This window comes from Dendrobates tinctorius, unplaced genomic scaffold (assembly GCF_039654945.1).
Source record: "Dendrobates tinctorius isolate UK_male_01 unplaced genomic scaffold, ASM3965494v1 ptg000062l, whole genome shotgun sequence".
Lineage (NCBI taxonomy): Eukaryota > Metazoa > Chordata > Amphibia > Anura > Dendrobatidae > Dendrobates > Dendrobates tinctorius.
The window spans coordinates 21,059,491-21,081,952 of record NW_027361730.1 but is presented as its reverse complement, the minus strand read 5'-3'; the positions used below and the strand labels follow the sequence as shown (position 1 = coordinate 21,081,952).

Genomic DNA, 22,462 nt, shown 5'->3' with positions numbered 1-22,462 from the left:
GCAGGGGAGCTGATACCCTTGGCAGTGCCCGAAAGGCCATGGACTCACTTATCCATGGATTTTGTTACCAATCTCCCTCCATCTAAGGGTAATACAGTGGTATGGGTAGTGGTGGACAGGTTTTCTAAGCAGGCTCATTTCGTACCCCTGTCCGCACTACCGTCAGCTGAGACGTTGTCCAGGTTGTTTGTGCAGCATGTGATCCGGTTGCATGGGGTACCCCTGAATGTGGTGTCTGATCGTGTTGTGCAGTTTGTGGCTAAGTTTTGGCGTTCTTTCTGCAAAAAATTAGGTATGTCTCTGTCCTTTTCGTCTGCATACCATCCTGAGAGCAATGGGCAGACGGAGCGCACTAACCAGTCCCTGGAACAGATCCTCAGGTGTCTAACCTCTGCTAGACAGAGTGACTGGTGCGATGCACTGCCGTTAGCTGAATTTGCCTTCAATAGTCGGGTGAGTCAATCCACTGGTAGGTCCCCTTTCTTGATTAACTATGGGTTCAGTCCTCATTTCGGTGAGTTTTCTTGTCTGGATTCGGGGTGCCCCGGGGCTGAGGACTCTGTTCAGCGGTTAAAAAATACATGGGCAGAAGTCCAGCGGCGTATATCCAGGTCTCAAGGCAGGTATAAGTATTTCGCGGACAGGAAACGAACACCTGGTCCCATGTTTCGGGTGGAAGAGAAAGTTTGGCTCTCCACGCGAAACATTAAGTTAAAGATTCCATCAGCCAAGTTTGGACCCAAATTCATTGGCCCGTACAAGATTGTGGAAAAAATCAATCCAGTGGCGTATAGGCTGTGCCTTCCACCCTCTTTCAAGATCCCTAACGTCTTCCACAAATCTCTACTGAAACCTTTTGAAGCAGTCCGGGGAGACTCCGAGTCTGCTGCTTCTCCTGTTTTGGTCGAGGGGCAGGTGGAGTACGAGGTTGGTCATATCGTAGATTCCAGGTTGGTACGGCGGTCGGTACAGTACCTGGTTCATTGGAAGGGGTATGGACCGGAGGACAGGTCCTGGGTACCGGCCCGGTTGATGCATGCTGATCGCCTGGTACGGGCTTTCCATGCTAAGTACCCGGGCAAGCCTGGGGGTCCAGAGGCCCCCCGTTGAGAGGGGGGTACTGTCATGATCTCAGTGCGGGTTTGACTCGCACACGTGGGGTTAATGTTTGGAACCAGTGCTGATGACAGGCATTTCTGAGGTTAAAGGTTGTGATCCCGATGCAGGCTTACCTGCACACCTGGGGCTATGATTGTGGCCTCTCCCTGGTTCTGGGGGAGGCTTCTTATAGCCTCAGGACGCTCCCATCCCTGTCAGTTATACTCTTGCCCTTGGCATTTGTGTGGTGACCCCTGAGTGTGTTTGTGATGTGTTCTGGTTACTTGATTCTCTGTGTATGACTCGGTCTGTTCTCTGGATATCGCTTTGGATTCTGCCTGGTACCTCCTATGTCTGTTTGGTTTTGATCTCTGCTTGGCCCTGATTATCCGCTCTGTCTCATCCCTGGTACTGTACTGTGATCCTGTGTATGACCTTTGGCTTTGTCTGACCTCCCGTCTGTTTATTCCTCCTGTACCTCGTTTAGCACTGCTTCTGTACTCAGGACACGCGCACTGGCTCTATGAGCAAGTGTAGTGCGGTGTCTCTGACAGAATGTAAGGAGAGTTCAGGGCTCTTCCTAAGGGAGTGCAGGAGGTGTCCACTTCCCCGTTCCCTATTATAGGGCCCACCGTTGTAATTTTTTCCCCCATGTCCCCTTGTCTGTCTTGTGGTTTTGTGACCGACCGATCGTCAGGCACGGCTGTATGTGTAGCACTGTGGAGGAATGTGCATGCAAACATGGTTGTTTTTCACCTTTCATATAACACTGTTCTACATATTTTCAGATTTTGACCTCCAAAATTCAAATCTGACAACGAAAATTTTAAGTTGGCACTCAAAGAGATTGTACTGCTAAATATAATTAATGCATAAAAGTTTTAGTACTTTGAAACATTATTATTTTAGCAAATATAAATATGCAGAATATTTTGTTATGCCAATTTTCTGATATTTATTTTGAGGAAACGTAGCAACAATTGAAATAAATAAAAAATGTCTAAACACTATTGCGAATTGTAAACAGTTACAGAAATTGCACTGCAAAATTTGGTCCTCATTCAGTGACAACTCTTTTTTGTTTGTACTCATGCATCAGATCATCTCTTACACAATTGTCTAACAGTAATCTGCAAGTGTTGATGGATTCCATTTTCCTTGATATACATGTATTTTCTCTATAGCCGCAATATATTGGTGAAATCTCTTACCCTGCTCATCCGTCACTGCTCTGCAGTTTGGTGGAAAAAAGTCTAGATGCGAATGTAAGCAATGAATCTGTAAGGATATTTTACAGCCACGATCCTTATATGTTTTGAGGAGATTTTCCACCAATTCTTCAGTTATCTGCTCTTGAGTGTCCCTAAAACTTACTTGCCACTAATGCAAATGCTACCCATGCAGCCTTTTCTTTGCCCTGCAACAGAGAAACTCGTCATCTTGAAGAAGCTTACGAATCTGAGGTATTATAAAGACTACTTCTTTTATCTCTGTTTCACTCCACGTTGGAAATTTATCAATGGGATACTTGAATGCTTTTGCTTTTTATCCATTGCATTTACGAAATTCTTCATTAAGCCCAACTTAATATGCAATGGTGGTAACAAAATCTTAGGTGGGTCATCAAGTGCTGGATGCAGGACATTTATACTCCCTGGCTGAAGTGATTATCGGAGAGGTCAGTCTCTTTTATTGTAGTGATATTCTCTTGCACAACTATCCCACTCACACAGAAAGCAGCAGTACTTTGTATATTCACCTGACGAAGGTACCCTGAAACGCGCGTCGGGGCTGGCACATCCCGGGGACTACAGCAGCAATAGAGGTATAGCACCGTGCCTGCACTGTTAAACACTTTTAGACACTTTTTTCTTGCCTCTAGCATTTCTTTTAGACATATTTACCTTTATTGTTTTAATTCACTTCACCATTGTTTTGCATTTGCACTTTATTTGCGGCCATATATTTATCGCCTGCTGCACAGATGTATTTGCACTTTATATGATATCCTATTTTGCTGTTTGCACATAAATATTATATTGGCACTTGTATTTTCTATTTTGTTATATTTTGCATTGTGCTATATCATCCTAACATACAGCATTTGTGGTTACTATTGTCCCCTGGTTGTGCCTTATCCATGGCATTGGCCTCCCCTTATTATTGTATATTTTTTATTTGATATTTATCTAATAAACTTTAACTATTGGACATATTTTCGGTTTCTTTCGTTGTCTAATCTGGCCTATGTTCAGTCTTCACACAGACCTGTCCTGCACAGAACTCCCTGCCCGAGATTCCCAGCCCCACAGTGTGAATAAACCATAAGCGACTGCGGGGCAGGATCTCTAGCCTCGCGTCCACGCAGGCGCGATAGGAAGGCCAGGAAATCATGAGAGAGGACGGGCAGCGGTAACTGCGCATGCCCAAGAATAAATGTAGATCAAGTCTTCAAGTGTTCCATAGTATATCAAATGCTTTGTAATTTTGTTGTACCTGTCTCCTGACTGATAACTTTCAAAAATAAGATCCCTTTGTTGTGTTATAAGCTGTTTATAGACTATGGCGTTTGCTGTAAAATGCAAATGAAAAACGTCAGGAAAATCCTACTAGAACAGCTAAACTTCATATGGGAATAAACAGAATCACTGAAAATGAAGGCGACTGTGTACCGGCTACTATTTAACATGAGTTTAAATGAGATTAGCTATTTCTGAACACAACCACATCTCCAACTATAAGAGGGTGTTCACACTTATGCCACAATATTATTTTGTTTTGTTATTTTTATTTTTCCCCTGAAAAAAAATTATGGGTTACATCAAAGTTGAAAAATCTGAGCTGACTCTTCTTAGCATAGTTTTTTTACACGAGAAAAAACTGGCATTTTAACAGGGGTATGAAGACTTTTTATCTTTTTATATCGATAGTATGTTTAGGGCTTTATGCTGGCTTAAAGCCTACTGGGCATTCACATACTACTAGATTACACATCCTGCCAAGATGAAAACCATATAAGGTATTAAAATATATATATATATATATATATATATATATATATATATATATATATATTGTATATATATAAATACAAAATAGGTCATGTGTAACTGTCAAGCATAGAAAGTAACAGATGATTGTTGCTTTTAATGAGGTCATAGGATATGAAGTTTGAGCAAAGTTTATGTAAACTCTGAAAACATGGTTAATGATAGAGAAGACTTGCCGGTCTGGTACAATGGAGGATAAAAGAGAAAGCAAATTACCCCAGTTACTTATATGGGCAGCAGAGCACCTGTGAACAACCACTACCTACTATTATACAGGTACAGGATTTTTCATACATGTATTGCATATCCACAAGTTATGCTCATATATAAATGATAGATATGGCTTCCTAGTCCCACCTCCTGGATTGGCATCTATCATAAATGTATGACATCCATAGTGTTTTTGGTTGTCGCCTGTTCACACTAGTTTAGATGTGCTGGTCCTTTTTTTCTGTTGAATCATGTCCATAGGGTATACAATAAATGTTGGAGATGGGAATATTTCTTTAATATGAGATATTTTAAAGTTGAATATATTTTAATAACCACTGAAGCATACTGATGACGTCAATTCTACAGTAGATGTGATCAATTTAGGTACCAATATACAGTGCCATTGGATTGTTAATGGTTATAGTACATCTGTGGAAAAAGCAAATTATTAAGCAAGCTTTATCTGGATATTTATGGACAAAAATTTGAAAATAAGATCAATGATCAACTGGGGTGTGGTTTTACAATTCAGAAGAAAGAGTAGAGTACATGCAGAAGAGGCTGTTATCTGAGGCATTGGGTGCGTAGAAGAGTCAGAAGAAATTGCTGCTGTGAGAGTTGTTGATAAGCAATTTTAATCATCAGTATTTATAGATAAAAACTAAGTAATTAAAACTGTCTAGATAATATATGACATTCATTGACAGATAATGGTCATATATAGAATGTTTTGCCTTGTAGTTGGAATGACGGCTTAGTGACAATAGATTACTTTATTAAACAAAGTGACCCAATACAGGGAAGTGGGAATCACTACGGGTTCTTCCCGATCGCTGACACAGCTTTGGACTTTGGTGCTATTTGATATGTGTTCTTCTTTCTTCAACATAAGGCTAAGGAAATAAGTAACTGAAAAGACACAAAGCCCAGAGCTCCCAAAGGACGAAAGGAAAACGTGTAAGTAAACATTTTTGCTAATAAATCTTTAAAACCTCAAGAATTCACCTATTTGGCCATGGTAGCAATGCTCTTCATAAGTACAGAACCTATAAATGGCTAACATTGACATTTTAATACAATTGCATTTTTAGAATTGGGGTCAACCAATAACATGTTTTACTTATTTATTAAACCATTTTAAAATGTGAGAACTCAACAGATCCTAGATCACTAAGCTGAACCTCTCAAAGAGCAAACGTTTTCTTTTAGGCACTCCATGGTGCTACCTTACCAAATGCCAAAATACTAGATATTATTGCTATACCATAATGGGGTACATTTTTGCCAGAAGAGATGGCAAAACTACATTTGCAAGTACTTGCCCTAATTGGTTGAAGACAAACAAGAAAATGTAGTTAGTTGTTATTGTGATGTTCTTGTACAGTTCCCAGAGATTCTGGAAATCAACATTGTATGTTTTGTCTGCAGTTATACATTGTGACATGAGAATATTTAGAATTGAGAGTCCTCAGTGGTTGATACTTTTTAATGGCTATTAAAAGATATCAAAAGGTATCAACCACTGAGGACTCTCAGTTCTAAATATTCTTCTATCCACTGGCTAACCCGGTACAAAGATATACATCTTTCCTGTATCAACATTGTGACATGAAAATTTACGTGATGCATAATGTTTTATTTTGATTTTGCAGCAAATTAGCTATGCACGTGACTATAAAATGTGTCTTTGAGGTTCCTATTGTAGGGTGTGATGTACTTAGTATGTAAGTTTTAGGACCAAGCACAGTCCAAACACTGATGGTTATTTGCAGAAAGATCTACTATCCTGGAGATGCTGTGGAATGTATTTAAAGCATTTATAGAACAGGAAGAGCTGAACAAACTGATGCATTGTTTGTAAGAAAATATTCAGTATAATTTGTACCTTATTCATTGAAATCCCGACTCAGTCTGGGGTTTAAGCGCCAAATGGGCAGTTCTAGTCAGTGACAGACAGCTATCTCTTTATTCACACTGATACAGAGAACACTGTTAGGACTGCCCTCTTGACTATTAAGTCCAGAATAAGCAGGGATCCAATAAATAAAATACAAGATATACTGAATACTTTCCCTCAAAACTAGACATTTAATCTGTTTTGCATTTGCAATATAACATGCCTGCCTGTAGATCAGACTGCGTGTTCATCCCATGTGATAGATTCTCTTTAATACGAAAAGTTGAAAAATCCCAGTTACTCTCTTCTTTATTTTTTCATCTATTTTCCTTCTTAAATCTATCTTGCAACATTGCTTTTTTATGGGCCTATCAGTTGTGGGGGAAAAGAAACAAACAACTAGAAAAAGGTGATAGTAGATGAAATGATAAGACTTTTCTCCGATATGTCAATAGTAAATCAGTATTGCAGGAATGCCAATTTTACTTTCACTTTGTCAGAGTGAGATCAAGATCTGGAGAGATTCCTTTCTCTGGAAGATACTGATTGTGCCAAAGGGGGAGATGATAATATAAGGCATGGAAATTGGACTCTTTTGCTGAGATCTGTCTGGAATTGGGCTGTTTTGCCATTTTACAAAGTTGCTGTTCTGTTGAATATAATGTGAAAATCAGTTTAGCAATCTTTATCTTAAATTCACTAAAACTGAATCACAAACATGGTGAATTCATTTACCAATGCAGGCCAGCTAATAGCAAAAATATACAGCTGCATAAAAAGGGTTAACCTGCAAGAGGGGGATATAGTTGCTTATAAAAGCTTAATCTACCTGAGGAGGACATAGCTGCATGTGAAGGGTTAACCTTCTAGAAAAGTATAAAGTTGGAGTTCATCTGAGTCTACCACTATGCTGTACATAGACATCAACAGCCACAACACATGGTGGAAAATGTTGTGACACAGTTTACCGCCGCTGCCTTTTCTAGCCTGCTCCTCTGTTCCTGCGGCTGCTGCATATTAGAAAGGAATTCATCTTACATTTATAACTAAAACCAGCGTGAAGACACCAACACAGATTTTCTCTGTGTTTCCATGTTGCAGACTAAGTATTTTCCACACAATGGTATCTATCAGCTAAGAAGTAAAAAGTCCTACACAGCTGTCAAAATTGTGATACAGTGAAGAGTGTCACTTGAGTGTATATTGTATATATATATTATATGCATATATATATGTATATATATAAGATATATATATACAGTATATATTATATATATGATATGTATAATACATATATCTAATATATAAAGCTCAAGTATGTGTATGTATGTATGTATGTGTGTGTGTATGTCCGGGATTGGCATCCGCACCGTCGCAGCTACAGTCACAAAATTTGGCACTGTCACACGTCTGGACCCCGAGAGTGTCCTAGGCTATGTTGTGAGGTGAAATTTTAACCCTGCGCATTCCAATTCACCAAACAATTTTGCCCCTATCTACATAATGGGGAAAAAGTGTGTGTGTGTCAAGCCCTGCCCCTCATTATGATGTCATAATGGTTGCCATGGCGACGCTGATGTCATCATAGGTTGCAAGCCCCGCCGCTCATTATGATGTCATAATGGTTGACTATGGGATGGAGGCTGTGTGATGGGTATATGGGCACTGGACTATGGGATGGAGGATATGTATGACGGGTATATGGGCACGGGACTATGGGATGGAGGATGTGTGATGGGTATATGGGCACTCAACTATGGGATGGAGGATATGTATGATGGGTATATGGGCATGGGCCTATGTGATTGTGGATATGTATGATGGGTATATGGGCACGGGACTATGGGATGGAGGATAATTATAATTTGCTATAACTAATCACAGTTAGTTACTATGCCCGGGCAGCGCCGGGCTCTTCAGCTAGTGTATATATATATATATCTATATCTATATATAAACGCCTTATCATGTCTGTCTGTAACCGAAATCGCGGGCCGCTGATTGGTCGCGGCCGCCAGGCCCCCACCAGGCCACAACCAATCAGCGACAGGCACAGCTGTTTGTAACGGTAAGCTGCGCCTGCCGCTGATTGGTCGCGGCCGCCAGGCCGTGACCAATCAGCGGCAGGCGCAAGCCTTAATCTGTAAAAAAAGAGAATTAAAATAAAAGTTATTCTCACCTTCCGAAGGCCTCCTGCCTTCTTTCCACACGCCCGGCCTCGCGTTCCCAGTAATGCTTTGCGGCTTAGACCGCTGATGATGTCACTCTCGCGAGGCAAGAAAGAAGACCGACGTCACTCTCGCGCGAGCGAGAAGGAAGACCGACGTCATCAGCGGTCAAAGCCGCAAAGCATTACTGGGAACACTAGGCCGGGCGCGTGGAAAGAAGACAGGAGGCCGTCGGAAAGTGAGAATAACTTTTTTTTATTTTTTAATATTATTTTTGTACAGGACCGCGGCAGTGATTGGTCGCGGCTAGAGGGCTGCGTTGCTGATTGGTCGCGGACAGAGTGCCGCAGCGCTGATTGGTCACGGCTACACGGAAAGGGGGGTGAGTAGAGTTGAGCGATACCGTCCGATACTTCAAAGTATCGTATCGGATGGTATCGGCCGATCTTTAAAAAAAGTATCGGTATCGCCGATTCCGATACCGGAAGTCCCATTCAAGTCTATGGGACTTCCGGTATCGGAATAAGAAAAACCCTTTCCTGCCCTTGTACAGCCTCTCTGGGGTCTGTACGGGCCTTTCGGGGGGCTGTGCCGGCCTGCCAGGGGGTCTGTGCAGGCTCCGGTGGTCTGTGCCGGCTCCGGGGGGCTGTGCCGGCCTGCCGGGGGGCTGTGCCGGCCTGCCGGGGGGCTGTGCAGGCTCCGGGGGGCTGTGCCGGCCTGCCGGGGGGCTGTGCAGGCTCCGGGGGGCTGTGCCGGCCTGCCGGGGGGCTGTGCCGGCCTGCCGGTGGTCTGTGCAGGCTCCGGGGGTCTGTGCAGGCATCGTCCGATGGGACTACAAGTCCCATCGGGCGATGCCTGCTACCATGACAGTGATTGACACATTAGCCAATGATGGGACAGTAGTAGTCCCATCATCCGGCTAATGTGTTAAATGTAAAAAAAAAAAAAAAAAATTACATGCTACATACATACAACATGCATACTACATACATGCTACATTCATACTACATACTACATACATGCTACATTCATACTACATAAATACTACATGCAACATACATACTACATATATACTACATGCATGCTACATACATACTGCATGCTACATACATACCACATATATACTACATATATACTACATGCATGCTACATTCATACTACATACTACATACATGCTACATTCATACTACATAAATACTACATGCAACATACATACTACATATATACTACATGCATGCTACATACATACTGCATGCTACATACATACCACATATATACTACATACATACTACATACATGCTACATTCATACTACATACTACATACATGCTACATTCATACTACATAAATACTACATGCAACATAAATACTACATATATACTACATGCATGCTACATACATACTACATGCTACATACATACTACATATATACTACATGCATGCTACATACTACATGCTACATACATACTACATATATACTACATTCATACTACATACTACATATATACTACATACATACTACATACATACTACATGCATGCTACATACATACTACATGCATGCTACATACATACTACATACATACTACATGCATACCACATATATACTACATACATACAATACATTCATACAATACATACATAGACATACAGTACATATAACATAGAGTAACATACTTACCAATACTTGTCACATTGTTCCCCGAAGCCATTGTCTTTTCCGGGATAAATATTAACATAACAAACCACAAAAATACTCACCCACGATCCGAAGCAGTCCACGAGTGTGTCCCACGACGATCTTGGGTAGAGAACTGCAGCATCAGATGATGCTGCCGTTCTCTACGGGCTGCAGGAATCCAATGACGGAAGGTAGGTATCCTTCCGCACTGTATTCCTCCGCCACTTAAAAAAAAAAAGTCCCTAGTCTCACTTTATGCCATTGCTGTGTGGGAAATTCCCACGCAGCAATGGCATAAAGTGAGACTAGGGACTTTTTTTTTTTTAAGTGGCGGAGGAATACAGTGCGGAAGGATACCTACCTTCCGTCATTGGATTCCTGCAGCCCGTAGAGAACGGCAGCATCATCTGATGCTGCAGTTCTCTACCCAAGATCGTCGTGGGACACACTCGTGGACTGCTTCGGATCGTGGGTGAGTATTTTTGTGGTTTGTTATGTTAATATTTATCCCGGAAAAGACAATGGCTTCGGGGAACAATGTGACAAGTATTGGTAAGTATGTTACTCTATGTTATATGTACTGTATGTCTATGTATGTATTGTATGAATGTATTGTATGTATGTAGTATATATGTGGTATGTATGTAGTATATATGTGGTATGTATGTAGCATGTAGTATGTATGTGGTATGTATGTAGCATGCATGTAGTATGTATGTAGCATGCATGTAGTATGTATGTAGCATGCATGTATGTAGTATGTATGTAGTATGTATGTAGTATGTATGTAGCATGCAGTATGTATGTAGCATGTATGTAGTATGTATGTAGTATATATGTAGTATGTATGTAGCATGTAGTATGTATGTAGCATGCATGTAGTATATATGTAGTATGTATGTAGCATGCATGTAGTATATATGTAGTATGTATGTAGCATGCATGTAGTATGTATGTAGTATGTATGTAGCATGCAGTATGTATGTAGCATGTATGTAGTATGTATGTAGTATATATGTAGTATGTATGTAGCATGCATGTAGTATGTATGTAGCATGCATGTATGTAGTATGTATGTAGTATGTATGTAGTATGTATGTAGCATGCAGTATGTATGTAGCATGTATGTAGTATGTATGTAGTATATATGTAGTATGTATGTAGCATGTAGTATGTATGTAGCATGCATGTAGTATATATGTAGTATGTATGTAGCATGCATGTAGTATATATGTAGTATGTATGTAGCATGCATGTAGTATGTATGTAGTATGTATGTAGCATGCAGTATGTATGTAGCATGTATGTAGTATGTATGTAGTATATATGTAGTATGTATGTAGCATGCATGTAGTATGTATGTAGTATGTATGTAGCATGCATGTAGTATGTATGTAGCATGCAGTATGTATGTAGTATGTATGTAGTATATATGTAGTATGTATGTAGCATGCATGTAGTATGTATGTAGTATGTATGTAGCATGCAGTATGTAGTATGTAGTATGTATGTAGTATATATGTAGTATGTACGTAGTATATATGTAGTATGTATGTAGCATGCATGTAGTATGTATGTAGCATGCATGTAGTATGTATGTAGTATGTATGTAGCATGCAGTATGTATGTAGTATGTATGTAGTATATATGTAGTATGTACGTAGTATATATGTAGTATGTATGTAGCATGCATGTAGTATGTATGTAGCATGCATGTAGTATGTATGTAGTGTTTTTTTTTTTTTTTTTAACATTTAACACATTAGCCGGATGATGGGACTACTACTGTCCCATCATTGGCTAATGTGTCAATCACTGTCATGGTAGCAGGCATCGCCCGATGGGACTTGTAGTCCCATCGGACGATGCTTGCACAGACCCCCGGACATCAGCACAGCCCCCCGGCAGGCCGGCACAGCCCCCCGGCAGGCCGGTACAGACCCCCACAGGGTGCACAGACCACCGGCAGGCCGGCACAGCCCCCCGGCAGGCCGGTACAGACCCCGGGCAGTCTACACAGCCCCCCGGCAGGCCGGCACAGCCCCCCGGCAGGCCGGCAGAGACCCCCGGAAGGCCCGAAATGACGGCGCATCATGATGCGCACACACCGCGCATCATGATGACGTCAGGCCGTCAATCAACTGAACTTCCGATTCCGATGCCGAATTCCGATATTGAAAAAATATCGGAAGTCGGTATCGGAATTCCGATACAGCAAGTATCGGCCGATACCCGATACTTGCGGTATCGGAATGCTCAACACTAGGGGTGAGGGGACCATGCATACCAGGAAAGGGGGGTGAGGAAACCATGCATACCAGGATTGGGGGGTGAGGGGACCATGCATACCAGGATTGGGGGGTGAGGGCACCATGCATACCAGGATGGCGGGGTGAGGGCACCATGCATACCAGGATGGCGGGGTGAGGGGACCATGCATACCAGGATAGGGGGTTAAAGGGACCATGCATACCAGGATTGGGGGGTGAGGGGACCATGCATACCAAGAAAGGGGGGTGAGGGGACCATGCATACCAAGAAAGGGGGGTGAGGGGACCATGCATACCAGGAAAGGGGGGTGAGGGGACCATGCATATTAGGATTTGGGGGTGAGAGGACCATGCATACCTGGACTGGGGGGTGAGGGGACCATGCATACCCCAAAAGGGGGTAAGAGGACCATGCATACCAGGATTGGGGGGTGAGGGGACCATGCATACCAGGAAAGGGGAGTGAGGATACCATGCATACCAGGATTGGGGGGTGAGGGGACCATACATACCAGGAAAGGGGGGTGACGGTGAGCATAAATACCAGGGTTGGGGTGTGAGAGGACCATGCATACCAAGAAAGGGGGGTGAGGGGACCATGCATACCAGGATAGGGGGGTGAGGGGACCATGCATACCAGGATTGGGGGGTGAGAGGACCATGCATACCAGGACTGGGGGGTGAGGGGACCATGCATACCTCAAAAGGAGGGTAAGAGGACCATGCATACCAGGATTGGGGGGGTGAGGGGACCATGCATATCAGGAAAGGGTGGTGAGGGGACCATGCATACCAGGAAAGGGGGGTGAGGGGACCATGCATACCATGAAATGGGGGTGAGGGGACCATGCATACCAGGATAGGGGGGTGAGGGGATCATGCATACCAGGATTGGGGGTGAGAGGACCATGCATACCAGGACTGGGGGGTGAGAGGACCATGCATACCCCAAAAGGAGTTTAAGAGGACCATGCATACCAGGATTGGGGGGTGAGGGGACCATGCATACCAGGATTGGGGGGTGAGAGGACCATGCATACCAGGACTGGGGGGGTGAGGGGACCATGCATACCCCAAAAGGGGGTAAGAGGACCATGCATACCAGGATTGGGGGGTGAGGGGACCATGCATACCAGGAAAGGGGGGTGAGGATACCATGCATACCAGGATTGGGGGGGTGAGGGGACCATGCATATCAGGAAAGGGGGGTGAGGGGACCATGCATACCAGGAAAGGGGGGTGAGGGGACCATGCATACCAGGAAAGGGGGGTGAGGGGACCATGCATACCAGGATAGGGGGGTGAGGGGACCATGCATACCAGGATTGGGGGGTGAGAGGACCATGCATACCAGGACTGGGGGGTGAGAGGACCATGCATACCCCAAAAGGAGGGTAAGAGGACCATGCATACTAGGATTGGGGGGTGAGGGGACCATGCATATCAGGATTGGGGGGTGAGGGGACCAAGCATACCAGGAAAAGGGGTTGACGATGAGCATACATACCAGGATTGGGGTGTGAGAGGACCATGCATACCAGCAAAGGGGGGTGAGGGGACCATGCATACCAGTAAAGGGGGGTGAGGATACCATGCATACCAGGATTGGGGGGTGAGGGGACCAAGCATACCAGGAAAAGGGGTTGACGATGAGCATACATACCAGGATTGGGGTGTGAGAGGACCATGCATACCAGCAAATGGGGTGAGGGGACCATGCATACCAAGAAAGGGGGGTGAGGGGACCATGCATACCAGGAAAGGGGGGTGAGGGAACCATGCATACCAGGATTGGGGGGTGAGAGGACCATACATACCAGGATTGGGGGGTAAGAGGACCATGCATACCAGGAAAGAGGGGTGAGAGGACCATGCATACCAGGATTGGGGGGTGAGAGGACCATGCATTCCAGGATTGGGGGGTCAGGGGACCATGCATACCAGGATAGGGGGTTGAGGGGTAGCATACATATCAGGATTGGGTGTGAGAGAACCATACATTTCAGGATTGAGGGTGAGAGAACCATACATATCAGGATTGGGGGGTGCATTATTGCATTATTATTAAATCTTCAAAAATAAACTGCATATATATTCTAGAATACTCGATGCGTTAGAAGCGGGCCACCATCTAGTATATATATATATATATATATACACTGCTCAAAAAATAAAGGGAACATTTAAACAACAGAATATAACTCCAAGTAAATCAAACTTCTGTGAAATCAAACTGTCCACTTAGGAAGCAACACTGATTGACAATCAATTTCACATGCTGTTGTGCAAATGGAGTAGACAACAGATGGAAATTATTGAAAATTATCAAGACACACTCAGTAAAGGAGTGGTTCTGCAGGTGGGGACCACACACCACATTTCAGTATCAATGCTTTCTGGCTGATGTTTTGGTCACTTTTGAATGTTGATTGTGCTCACGTAGTGCAGCTCATCCAGTATGGCACATCAATGCGAGCTGTGGCAAGAAGGTTTGCTGTGTCTGTCAGCATAGTGTCCAAAGGATGGAGGCACTACCAGGAGACAGGTCAGTACACCAGGAGACATGGAGGGGGCCGTAGGAGGGCAACAACCTAGCAGCAGAACTGCTACCTCAGTCTTTCTGCAAGGAAGAAAAGGAGGAGCACTGCCAGAGCCCTGCAAAATGACCTCCAGCAGGCCACAAATGTGCATGTGTCTGCACAAGCGGTTAGAACCGACTCCGTGAGGATGGTCTGAGTGCCCAAAGTCCTCAGATCGGGGATGTGCTCACAGCCTAGCACCGTGCAGGACGCTTGGCATTTGTCACAGAACTCCAGGATTGGCAAATTCGCCACTGGCGCCCTGTGCTCTTCACAGATGAAAGCAGGTTCACACTGAGCACATGTGACAGACGTGACAGAGTCTGGAGACGCCATGGAGAGCGATCTGCTGCCTGCAACATCCTTCAGCATGACCGGTTTGGCAGTGGGTCAGTAATGGTGTGGGGTGGCATTTCTTTGGAGAGCCTCACAGCCCTCCATGTGCCTGCCAGAGGTAGCCTGACTGCCTTTAGGTACCGAGATGAGATCCTCAGATCCCTTGTGAGACCATATGCTGGTTCGGTTGGCCCTAGGTTCCTCCTAATGCAGGACAATGCCAGACCTCATGTGGCTGGAGTGTGTCAGCGGTTGCTGCAAGATGAAGGCATTGAAGCTATGGACTGGCCTGCCCGTTCCCCAGACCTGAATCCGATTGCGCACATCTGGGACATCATGTCTCGCTCCATCCACCACCGTCACGTTGCACCACAGACTGTCCAGGAGTTGGCAGATGCTTTAGTCCAAGTCTTGAAAGAGATCCCTCAGGAGAACATCTGCTGCCTCATCAGGACCATGCCGAGGCATTGTAGGGAGGTTATACAAGCAAGTGGAGAGGCCACACACACTATTCAGCATAATTTCCTTGTCTTTAGGCATTTCCACTGAAGTTGGATCAATCTGTAATTTGATTTTCCACTTTTATTTTGAGTATCATTCCAAATCCAGACCTTCATGGGATATTAATTTGGATTTACATGGATCATTTTTATGATTTATTGTTCTCAATGCATTCCACTATGTAATGAATAAAGATTTGCAACTGGAATATTTCATTCAGTGACATCTAGGATGTGGTATTTTAGTGTTCCCTTTATTTTTTGAGCAGTGTAAATATATATATATATATATGCATATGTAATATATATATATATATATATATACACAGCTTTGGCAAAAATTAAGAGACCACTTTCAAATGTTCAGTTTGTCTGATTTTCTCTTTATAGGTATATTTTTGAGTAAAATGTAAATTGTTCTTTTAGTCTATAAACTTCTGACAACATGTCTCCGAATTTCCAAGCAATACATTTTGTATTTTTTTTCTGACAAAGAAAAATGGTCAAAATAAAAAAAACAGTGCTTTCAGACCTTAAATAATGCTAAGAAAACAAGTTCATAATCATTTAGAAACAATACTAATGGTTTAACTCAGGAAAAGTTCTGAAATCAATATTTTGTGGAATAACCTTTTTTTTTAAAAACAGCTTTCACAGAGGCGTATCTAGGCTTTCTGGCACCCGGGGCAAGAATTTGTTTTGGCGCCCCCCCCCCCAAGTACATATGCGACTTGCACACTTAGCCATGTACTCACAAGCTGCTCTCCCTAATTCTCTCAATGTTCAGTAAAAAACTGAAAGCAGGAAGAGAAGCTCGTCACAGGATCATATATGAAAATCGCATATGAGTGAAGTGTCTGTGATGACTACTGGAATCTGCAGAGCTGAATCCTGACATTGCAGCTTCTGAATTCTCACAACTAATGCATTCCTCACTTTTAGGATTCTCCCTTGCCGATGTACTGTCATGTCAGCCCAGGTATGTGATTTGTATATTTCTGGCCACATTCCAACTAGACGTGCCCGGCCTCGCTGTGTTAATTTTCATTGAGTGAGGCTACACATGTCTAGTCAGCACGTGACCGCATGTATGTAAATTACCGGCACAAGAGAATCCTGACAGCGTTCAGTGAGCACTGTGAGAATTCAGAAGTCTGCAGTCACATAGAATGACTGCAGACTCAGCACAAACCTGGACAACACTTTAAAATTTCCTAACATAAATAAAAACACGAGAATAAGTCAGTATCACAAATAATATTTACATCCAGGTACCTTTATAGATGATGTTGTCTCTGGCGTCGTTCTCTTTTTCTTCTTCTTGACCAGACCCCATGATGAGTTTTCTCATCCACAGTTGTCTCTGCAGACTTCCATCTTCTCCGGTCTTCTGCAGCAAATCTCCACACGACGCCCTTAAAGATAGAAGTGTCATTATAATGCTCCTAAATAAAAATATCTGCAATATACTGTCGCCTCACGCTATTTCCCTCCCTCCTCATACTGTCTCCTCTAACATCCCTCTGTTCATCATACTGTCTCCTCATATATTTACCCCCTCACTCTCTATACTGTCTGCTCACACATACCCGACTCCCGATACTGTCTGAACACATCCCATCACCCTCACTCCCCATACTGTGTCCACTTACATTTTTCCATCGCTACTCATACTGTGTTCACTTACATTTACCCTTTCGCACCCCTTACTGTCTGCACCCATCCTGCAAACTGTTTCCTCATACATGCCCTCATACGTACATACTCTTCATTTTGTGTCCTTAAATCTCCCCACACACATTAAATCCCATCCCCACTCCAAATCCCCCATCCCCAATCCCCCACACACATTAAGTGCCCCCATCCCCACTCCAAATCCCCCCACACACATTAAATCCCCCATCCCCACTTCAGATCCCTCACACACATTAAATAACCCCCCATGCCCACTCCAAATCCCCCCACACATTAAGTATACCCCATCCCCACTCAATAACCCTGGTCCCTACTCCCAAATCCCCCACACATTATGTACCCTGCACTCCAAATCCCCCACACATTAACCCCCATCCCCACTCATTAACCCCCGTCCCCACTCATTAACCCCCACACATTAACCCCCCCACTCATTAACCCCATCCCCACTCATTAATCCCCATCTCCACTCATTAATGCCCCACTCATTAACCCCCCACACATTAACCCCATCCCCACTCATTAACCCCCACACATTAACTCCCATCCCCACTCATTAACCCCCACACATTAACCCCATCTCCACTCATTAACCCCCACACATTAACCCCCATCCCCACTCATTAACCCCCATTTCCACTCATTAACCCCCACACATTAACCCCCATCTCCACTCATTAACCCCCCACTCATTAACTCCCATCCCCACATTAACTCCCATCTCCACTCATTAACCCCCATCCCCACATTAACCCCCATCTCAACTCATTAACTCCCCCACTCATTAACCCCCATCCCCACATTAACCCCCATCTCCACTCATTAACCCCCCACACATTAACCCCCATCTCCACTCATTAACCCCATCTCCACTCATTAACCCCCATCCCCACATTAACCCCAATCTCCACTCATTAACCCCCCACTCATGAACACCCCCGATCTCCCATCTTCAGTGATTCTTCAGCTCCACAGAGGAGCACACTTACCACCAGCGTTCGCTCTGGGCACGGGGGAATGACGTCAGCAGTGTGATCACATGACCTGAGCGGTCAGATCTTCAATTGTACTGTCGTCTGTATAGACGACAGTACAATTGCTGCCTGGGAGCCGGCGCAGAGAACCGCCAACTCTCAGGGCGGGGAGCAGCAGAACGCAGCCGCCGGGGGGAGACACTGCAGACCGCTGCATTAGGTGGCCCGACTGCGCCCCCCTGCTGGCTGCGCCCGGGGCAACTGCCCCGGCTGCCCCCCCTGGATACGCCTCTGAGCTTTCATGTGTCTTGGCATGCTTGCCACCAGTCTTTCACACTGCTTCTGGCGCAAAAATTTTAATCAATTCTTTGTTTGATGGCTTGTGACTATCGATCATCTTCTTGATTACATTCCAGAGGTTTTCAATGGTGTTCAGGTCTGGAGAATGGGCTGCCCATGACAGGGTTTTGATGTGGTGGTCTCTTAATTTTTGCCAAAGATATATATATATGTGTGTGTGTTTTGGAGTATATTTTGTTTTAAAATGATGTGTCAATGACAGAGAACTGCTGTAAGTAAAACCTCATGTTAAAATCGCATTGCATACGGTTGTTATACGGATATTAGATGCCAGGAGATCGCATCATCGTATTGCTATCGGATTACATACAGATCACCATACGGAGAACACTCCTGCAATTTTCAGCCGTCAAAATCGGACCGATTTTTTTTTTATACGTTAAGTGTGACTCCAGCCTAAAGCACATAATTCTACTGGTCACCAAAAACAGAATGAGGCCTACAAAGAAAAGAACACAGTACTGACAGTAAAATATGATGAAGGTTCAAAGATGTTTTGTGGTAGTTTTGATACTTCTGACACTGAGTGCCTTGACTGTGTGCAAGGCATCATGAAATCTGAAGATTACCAAAGGATTTTGGGTCACAATGCAGTGCCCAGTGTCAAAAAGCTGGCTCTGCTTCCTAGGTCAAGGATCTTCCAGCAGGACAATGACCCCAAACATGCTTCAAAAAGCCCCCGGAAATGGATAGAAACAAAGGACTGGAGAGGTCTGAAGTGGCCAGCAGTGGGTCTGGATCTAAATCCCATTGAACACCTGTGTAGGGATCTTAAAATTCATGTTGAGAGAAGTCACCCTTCAAATATGAGATACCTGGAGCAGTTTGCAAAAGAAGAGTGGTCCAAAATTCCAGTTGAGAGGTGAAAGAAGCTTGTTGATGGTTATAGGATGTGAATGATTACAGTTATTTATCACAAAGGGTGCGCAACCAAGTGTTAAGTTGAGGGTGCCAACAATTTTGTTCTGGCCATTTTGGGGGTTTTGTGGGACGCTATGTCCAATGTGCCTTATTTTTCTCTGTTTTTTGTGTTGTTCCAATACACATAAAGGAAATAAACTTGTGCTGTATAACAAAACATGTGTAATTGCAATAATTTTCTGAGAGAAATAATTCATTTTCTGGAACAATTTTAAGTGTGCCAACACATTCCGCCATGACTGTATATGCATGCAGTAATTTTACATTTTATCTGTACTATTTGCCTAGTGATTAACTTTTAAGTTACATCTTTTTGAAACCATAAATTCCATTCCTGTTCTTTCATTCCTTTTAAAACACCTCTTGAAACTGTTTTATACAGTTTTACTACAGAACTTATTTTTATGCTCCTGATAATATTTTGTGCACTTTGTTTATTAAATATATTGCATATCTTTTTATTTCTGTTTTTAGAAGCCATGGAAATGTCACAGAAAAGTGTTGATGGAATTTCAAATAAAGCATTTAATGCAGAGGTAAGTGGTTTTGACCTTACTAGCAAACAGTACATGGTTACAAGAGATTTCTGTTGTCAAGCAAATAAATCTTAATCATTGTAAAATTCCCTTAAATAGGACCTGTCCCTGTTCATAACATTTTTGTTTTAGTTTTTTTTCTCCAGAAACTAACAATTCTTAAGTATCTTTTCATAGACCATTACATTGTGGCATTCCTCTAGTATTCTAACTGAAAATTATAAATAAATGGACAATTGGATGTTACAACTGCCCTTGGTAAAGGAGTGTGTACTTACATAGACTACACTGCCAGCACTGATTGGACTTTGTAGTGGCATACCCACAACTGGTAACACCTAGACTCCTCAACCTTGAAATTGCAGCACTAAAGCTGGTTTCACACTTGCGTTTTTTTGTGCTGTTTTTTCGCGCAAAAAAAGCATGCGTTTTTTTTCCTATTCTTAACATGGGTGCGCATACACATGCGTTTGTACGCATGATGCATTTTTTATGTGCGTTTGCACTGCGCACGGTGTGCAGCGCAAAAAAAGCAAATGTGAAAGTAGCCTAAGAAGGAAATGTCATGGAATTCTTGAAATCACAGGATCAATACACATATCAATGGAAACAATATTTTCAATTTTTTCAGTATTGAGTATAAGCACCACGTGCAGAAATGCTCACAGTTATATGCCTTGACATGTTGTCAATCAGGTAATTATTGGTTTTCTGAGAAATGTTCTTCTACTCTGAATGCACTTAGGTAAATCATCAGGCTCTACAGTTGGCAGTTCCGTGACCAATGACGTCCCTTATGTGCTTGTTGGGAAAAATCTGAACACACTGTAGTTATGGTAGCACGTATAGACTGGTCACCATAGTACAAGCAACATGTTGCCTGATGTTGTCATGTAGAAAAACTGCTGCTGTAACAATTTTGATTAAAGACTATACGACTAGTTCCATGACCAAATTGATGTACAAGCTGGAATGAAAAACATGGTCATGTGAATAGCCTTATTAACCTATATGAGCCAAGGTGTAATGGTACAAAGCATGCGGACCACTAAAACTAACAAAAATAATCATAAAAGCTATATATGCCCGGGAAGATATAAACCTATAAATAAACTATATAGCCAAAAATATAAAATATTTAAATCTTTATTGATTTTTTTTTTTTTTTTTAAATGTGCAAAATGAAAATAAAGTAGGTGAGCAAGCTAAGGCAACACAGCAGCATGGAGGAGATGCACCAGTGTATACAGGGATCCATGACAGGCTAAAATATGAAGTGCTGGGTTCCAAAAATGGATACACTTAAATACGTACATCTTGGCATGCATAGGTTAACCCCTTCATGACCATAATGACCTGGCCATTTTTTGCAATTCTGACCAGTGTGCCTTTATGAGGTAATAACTCAGGAACGCTTCAACGGATCCTAGCGATTCTGAGATATTGGGCTTCATGTTAATGGTAAATTTAGGTCAATAATTTTTGCGTTTAATTGTGAAAAAAATGGAAATTTGGCAAAAATTTTGAAAATTTTGCAATTTTCAAATTTTGAATTTTATTCTGTTAAACCTGAGAGTTATGTGACACAAAATAGTTAATAAACAACATTTCCCACATGTCTACTTTACATCGGCACAATTTTGGAAACAACATTTTTTTTGGTTAGGAAGTTATAAGGGTTAAAAGTTGACCAGCGATTTCTCATTTTTACAACAAAATTTACAAAACCATTATTTTTAGGGACAACCTCACATTTGAAGTCACTTTGAGGGGTCTATATGGCAGAAAATGCCCAAAAGTGGCACCATTCTAAAAACTGCACCCCGAAAGCTACTCAAAACCACATTCAAGAAGTTTATTAACCCTTTAGGTGCTTCACAAGAAATAAAGCAACGTGGAAGGAAAAAATGGACATTTTAATTTTTCCATCAAAAATTTTCTTTTAGCATCAATTTTTTCATTTTCACATGGGCAACAGGATAAAATGGATCCTAAAATTTGTTGGGCAATTTCTCCTGAGTACACCGATAGCTGACAAGTGGTCATAAACCACTGTTTGGGCACACTGCAGGGCTCAGAAGGGAAGGAGCTCGATTTGACTTTTTTAATGGAAAATATGCTGGAATATTTAGCGGTTGCCATGTTGCGTTCGGAGAGCCCCTGTGTGCCTAAACATTGGAGCTCTC

General features: G+C 42.8%; 1 protein-coding gene across 1 annotated transcript in view; it reads left to right on the top strand.

The window, feature by feature from the left end:
- The first annotated feature begins 5,129 nt into the window (after positions 1-5,129).
- SLC28A2 (solute carrier family 28 member 2) overlaps positions 5,130-22,462 on the top strand; it is a 143,712-nt gene continuing 126,379 nt past the window's right edge. Inside the window, exons 1-2 of the mRNA XM_073579367.1 lie at positions 5,130-5,318; positions 20,215-20,276. Coding sequence (XP_073435468.1) covers positions 20,220-20,276 — 57 coding nt within the window. The 5' untranslated portion in view covers positions 5,130-5,318; positions 20,215-20,219. The remainder of the gene's footprint in view (positions 5,319-20,214; positions 20,277-22,462) is intronic.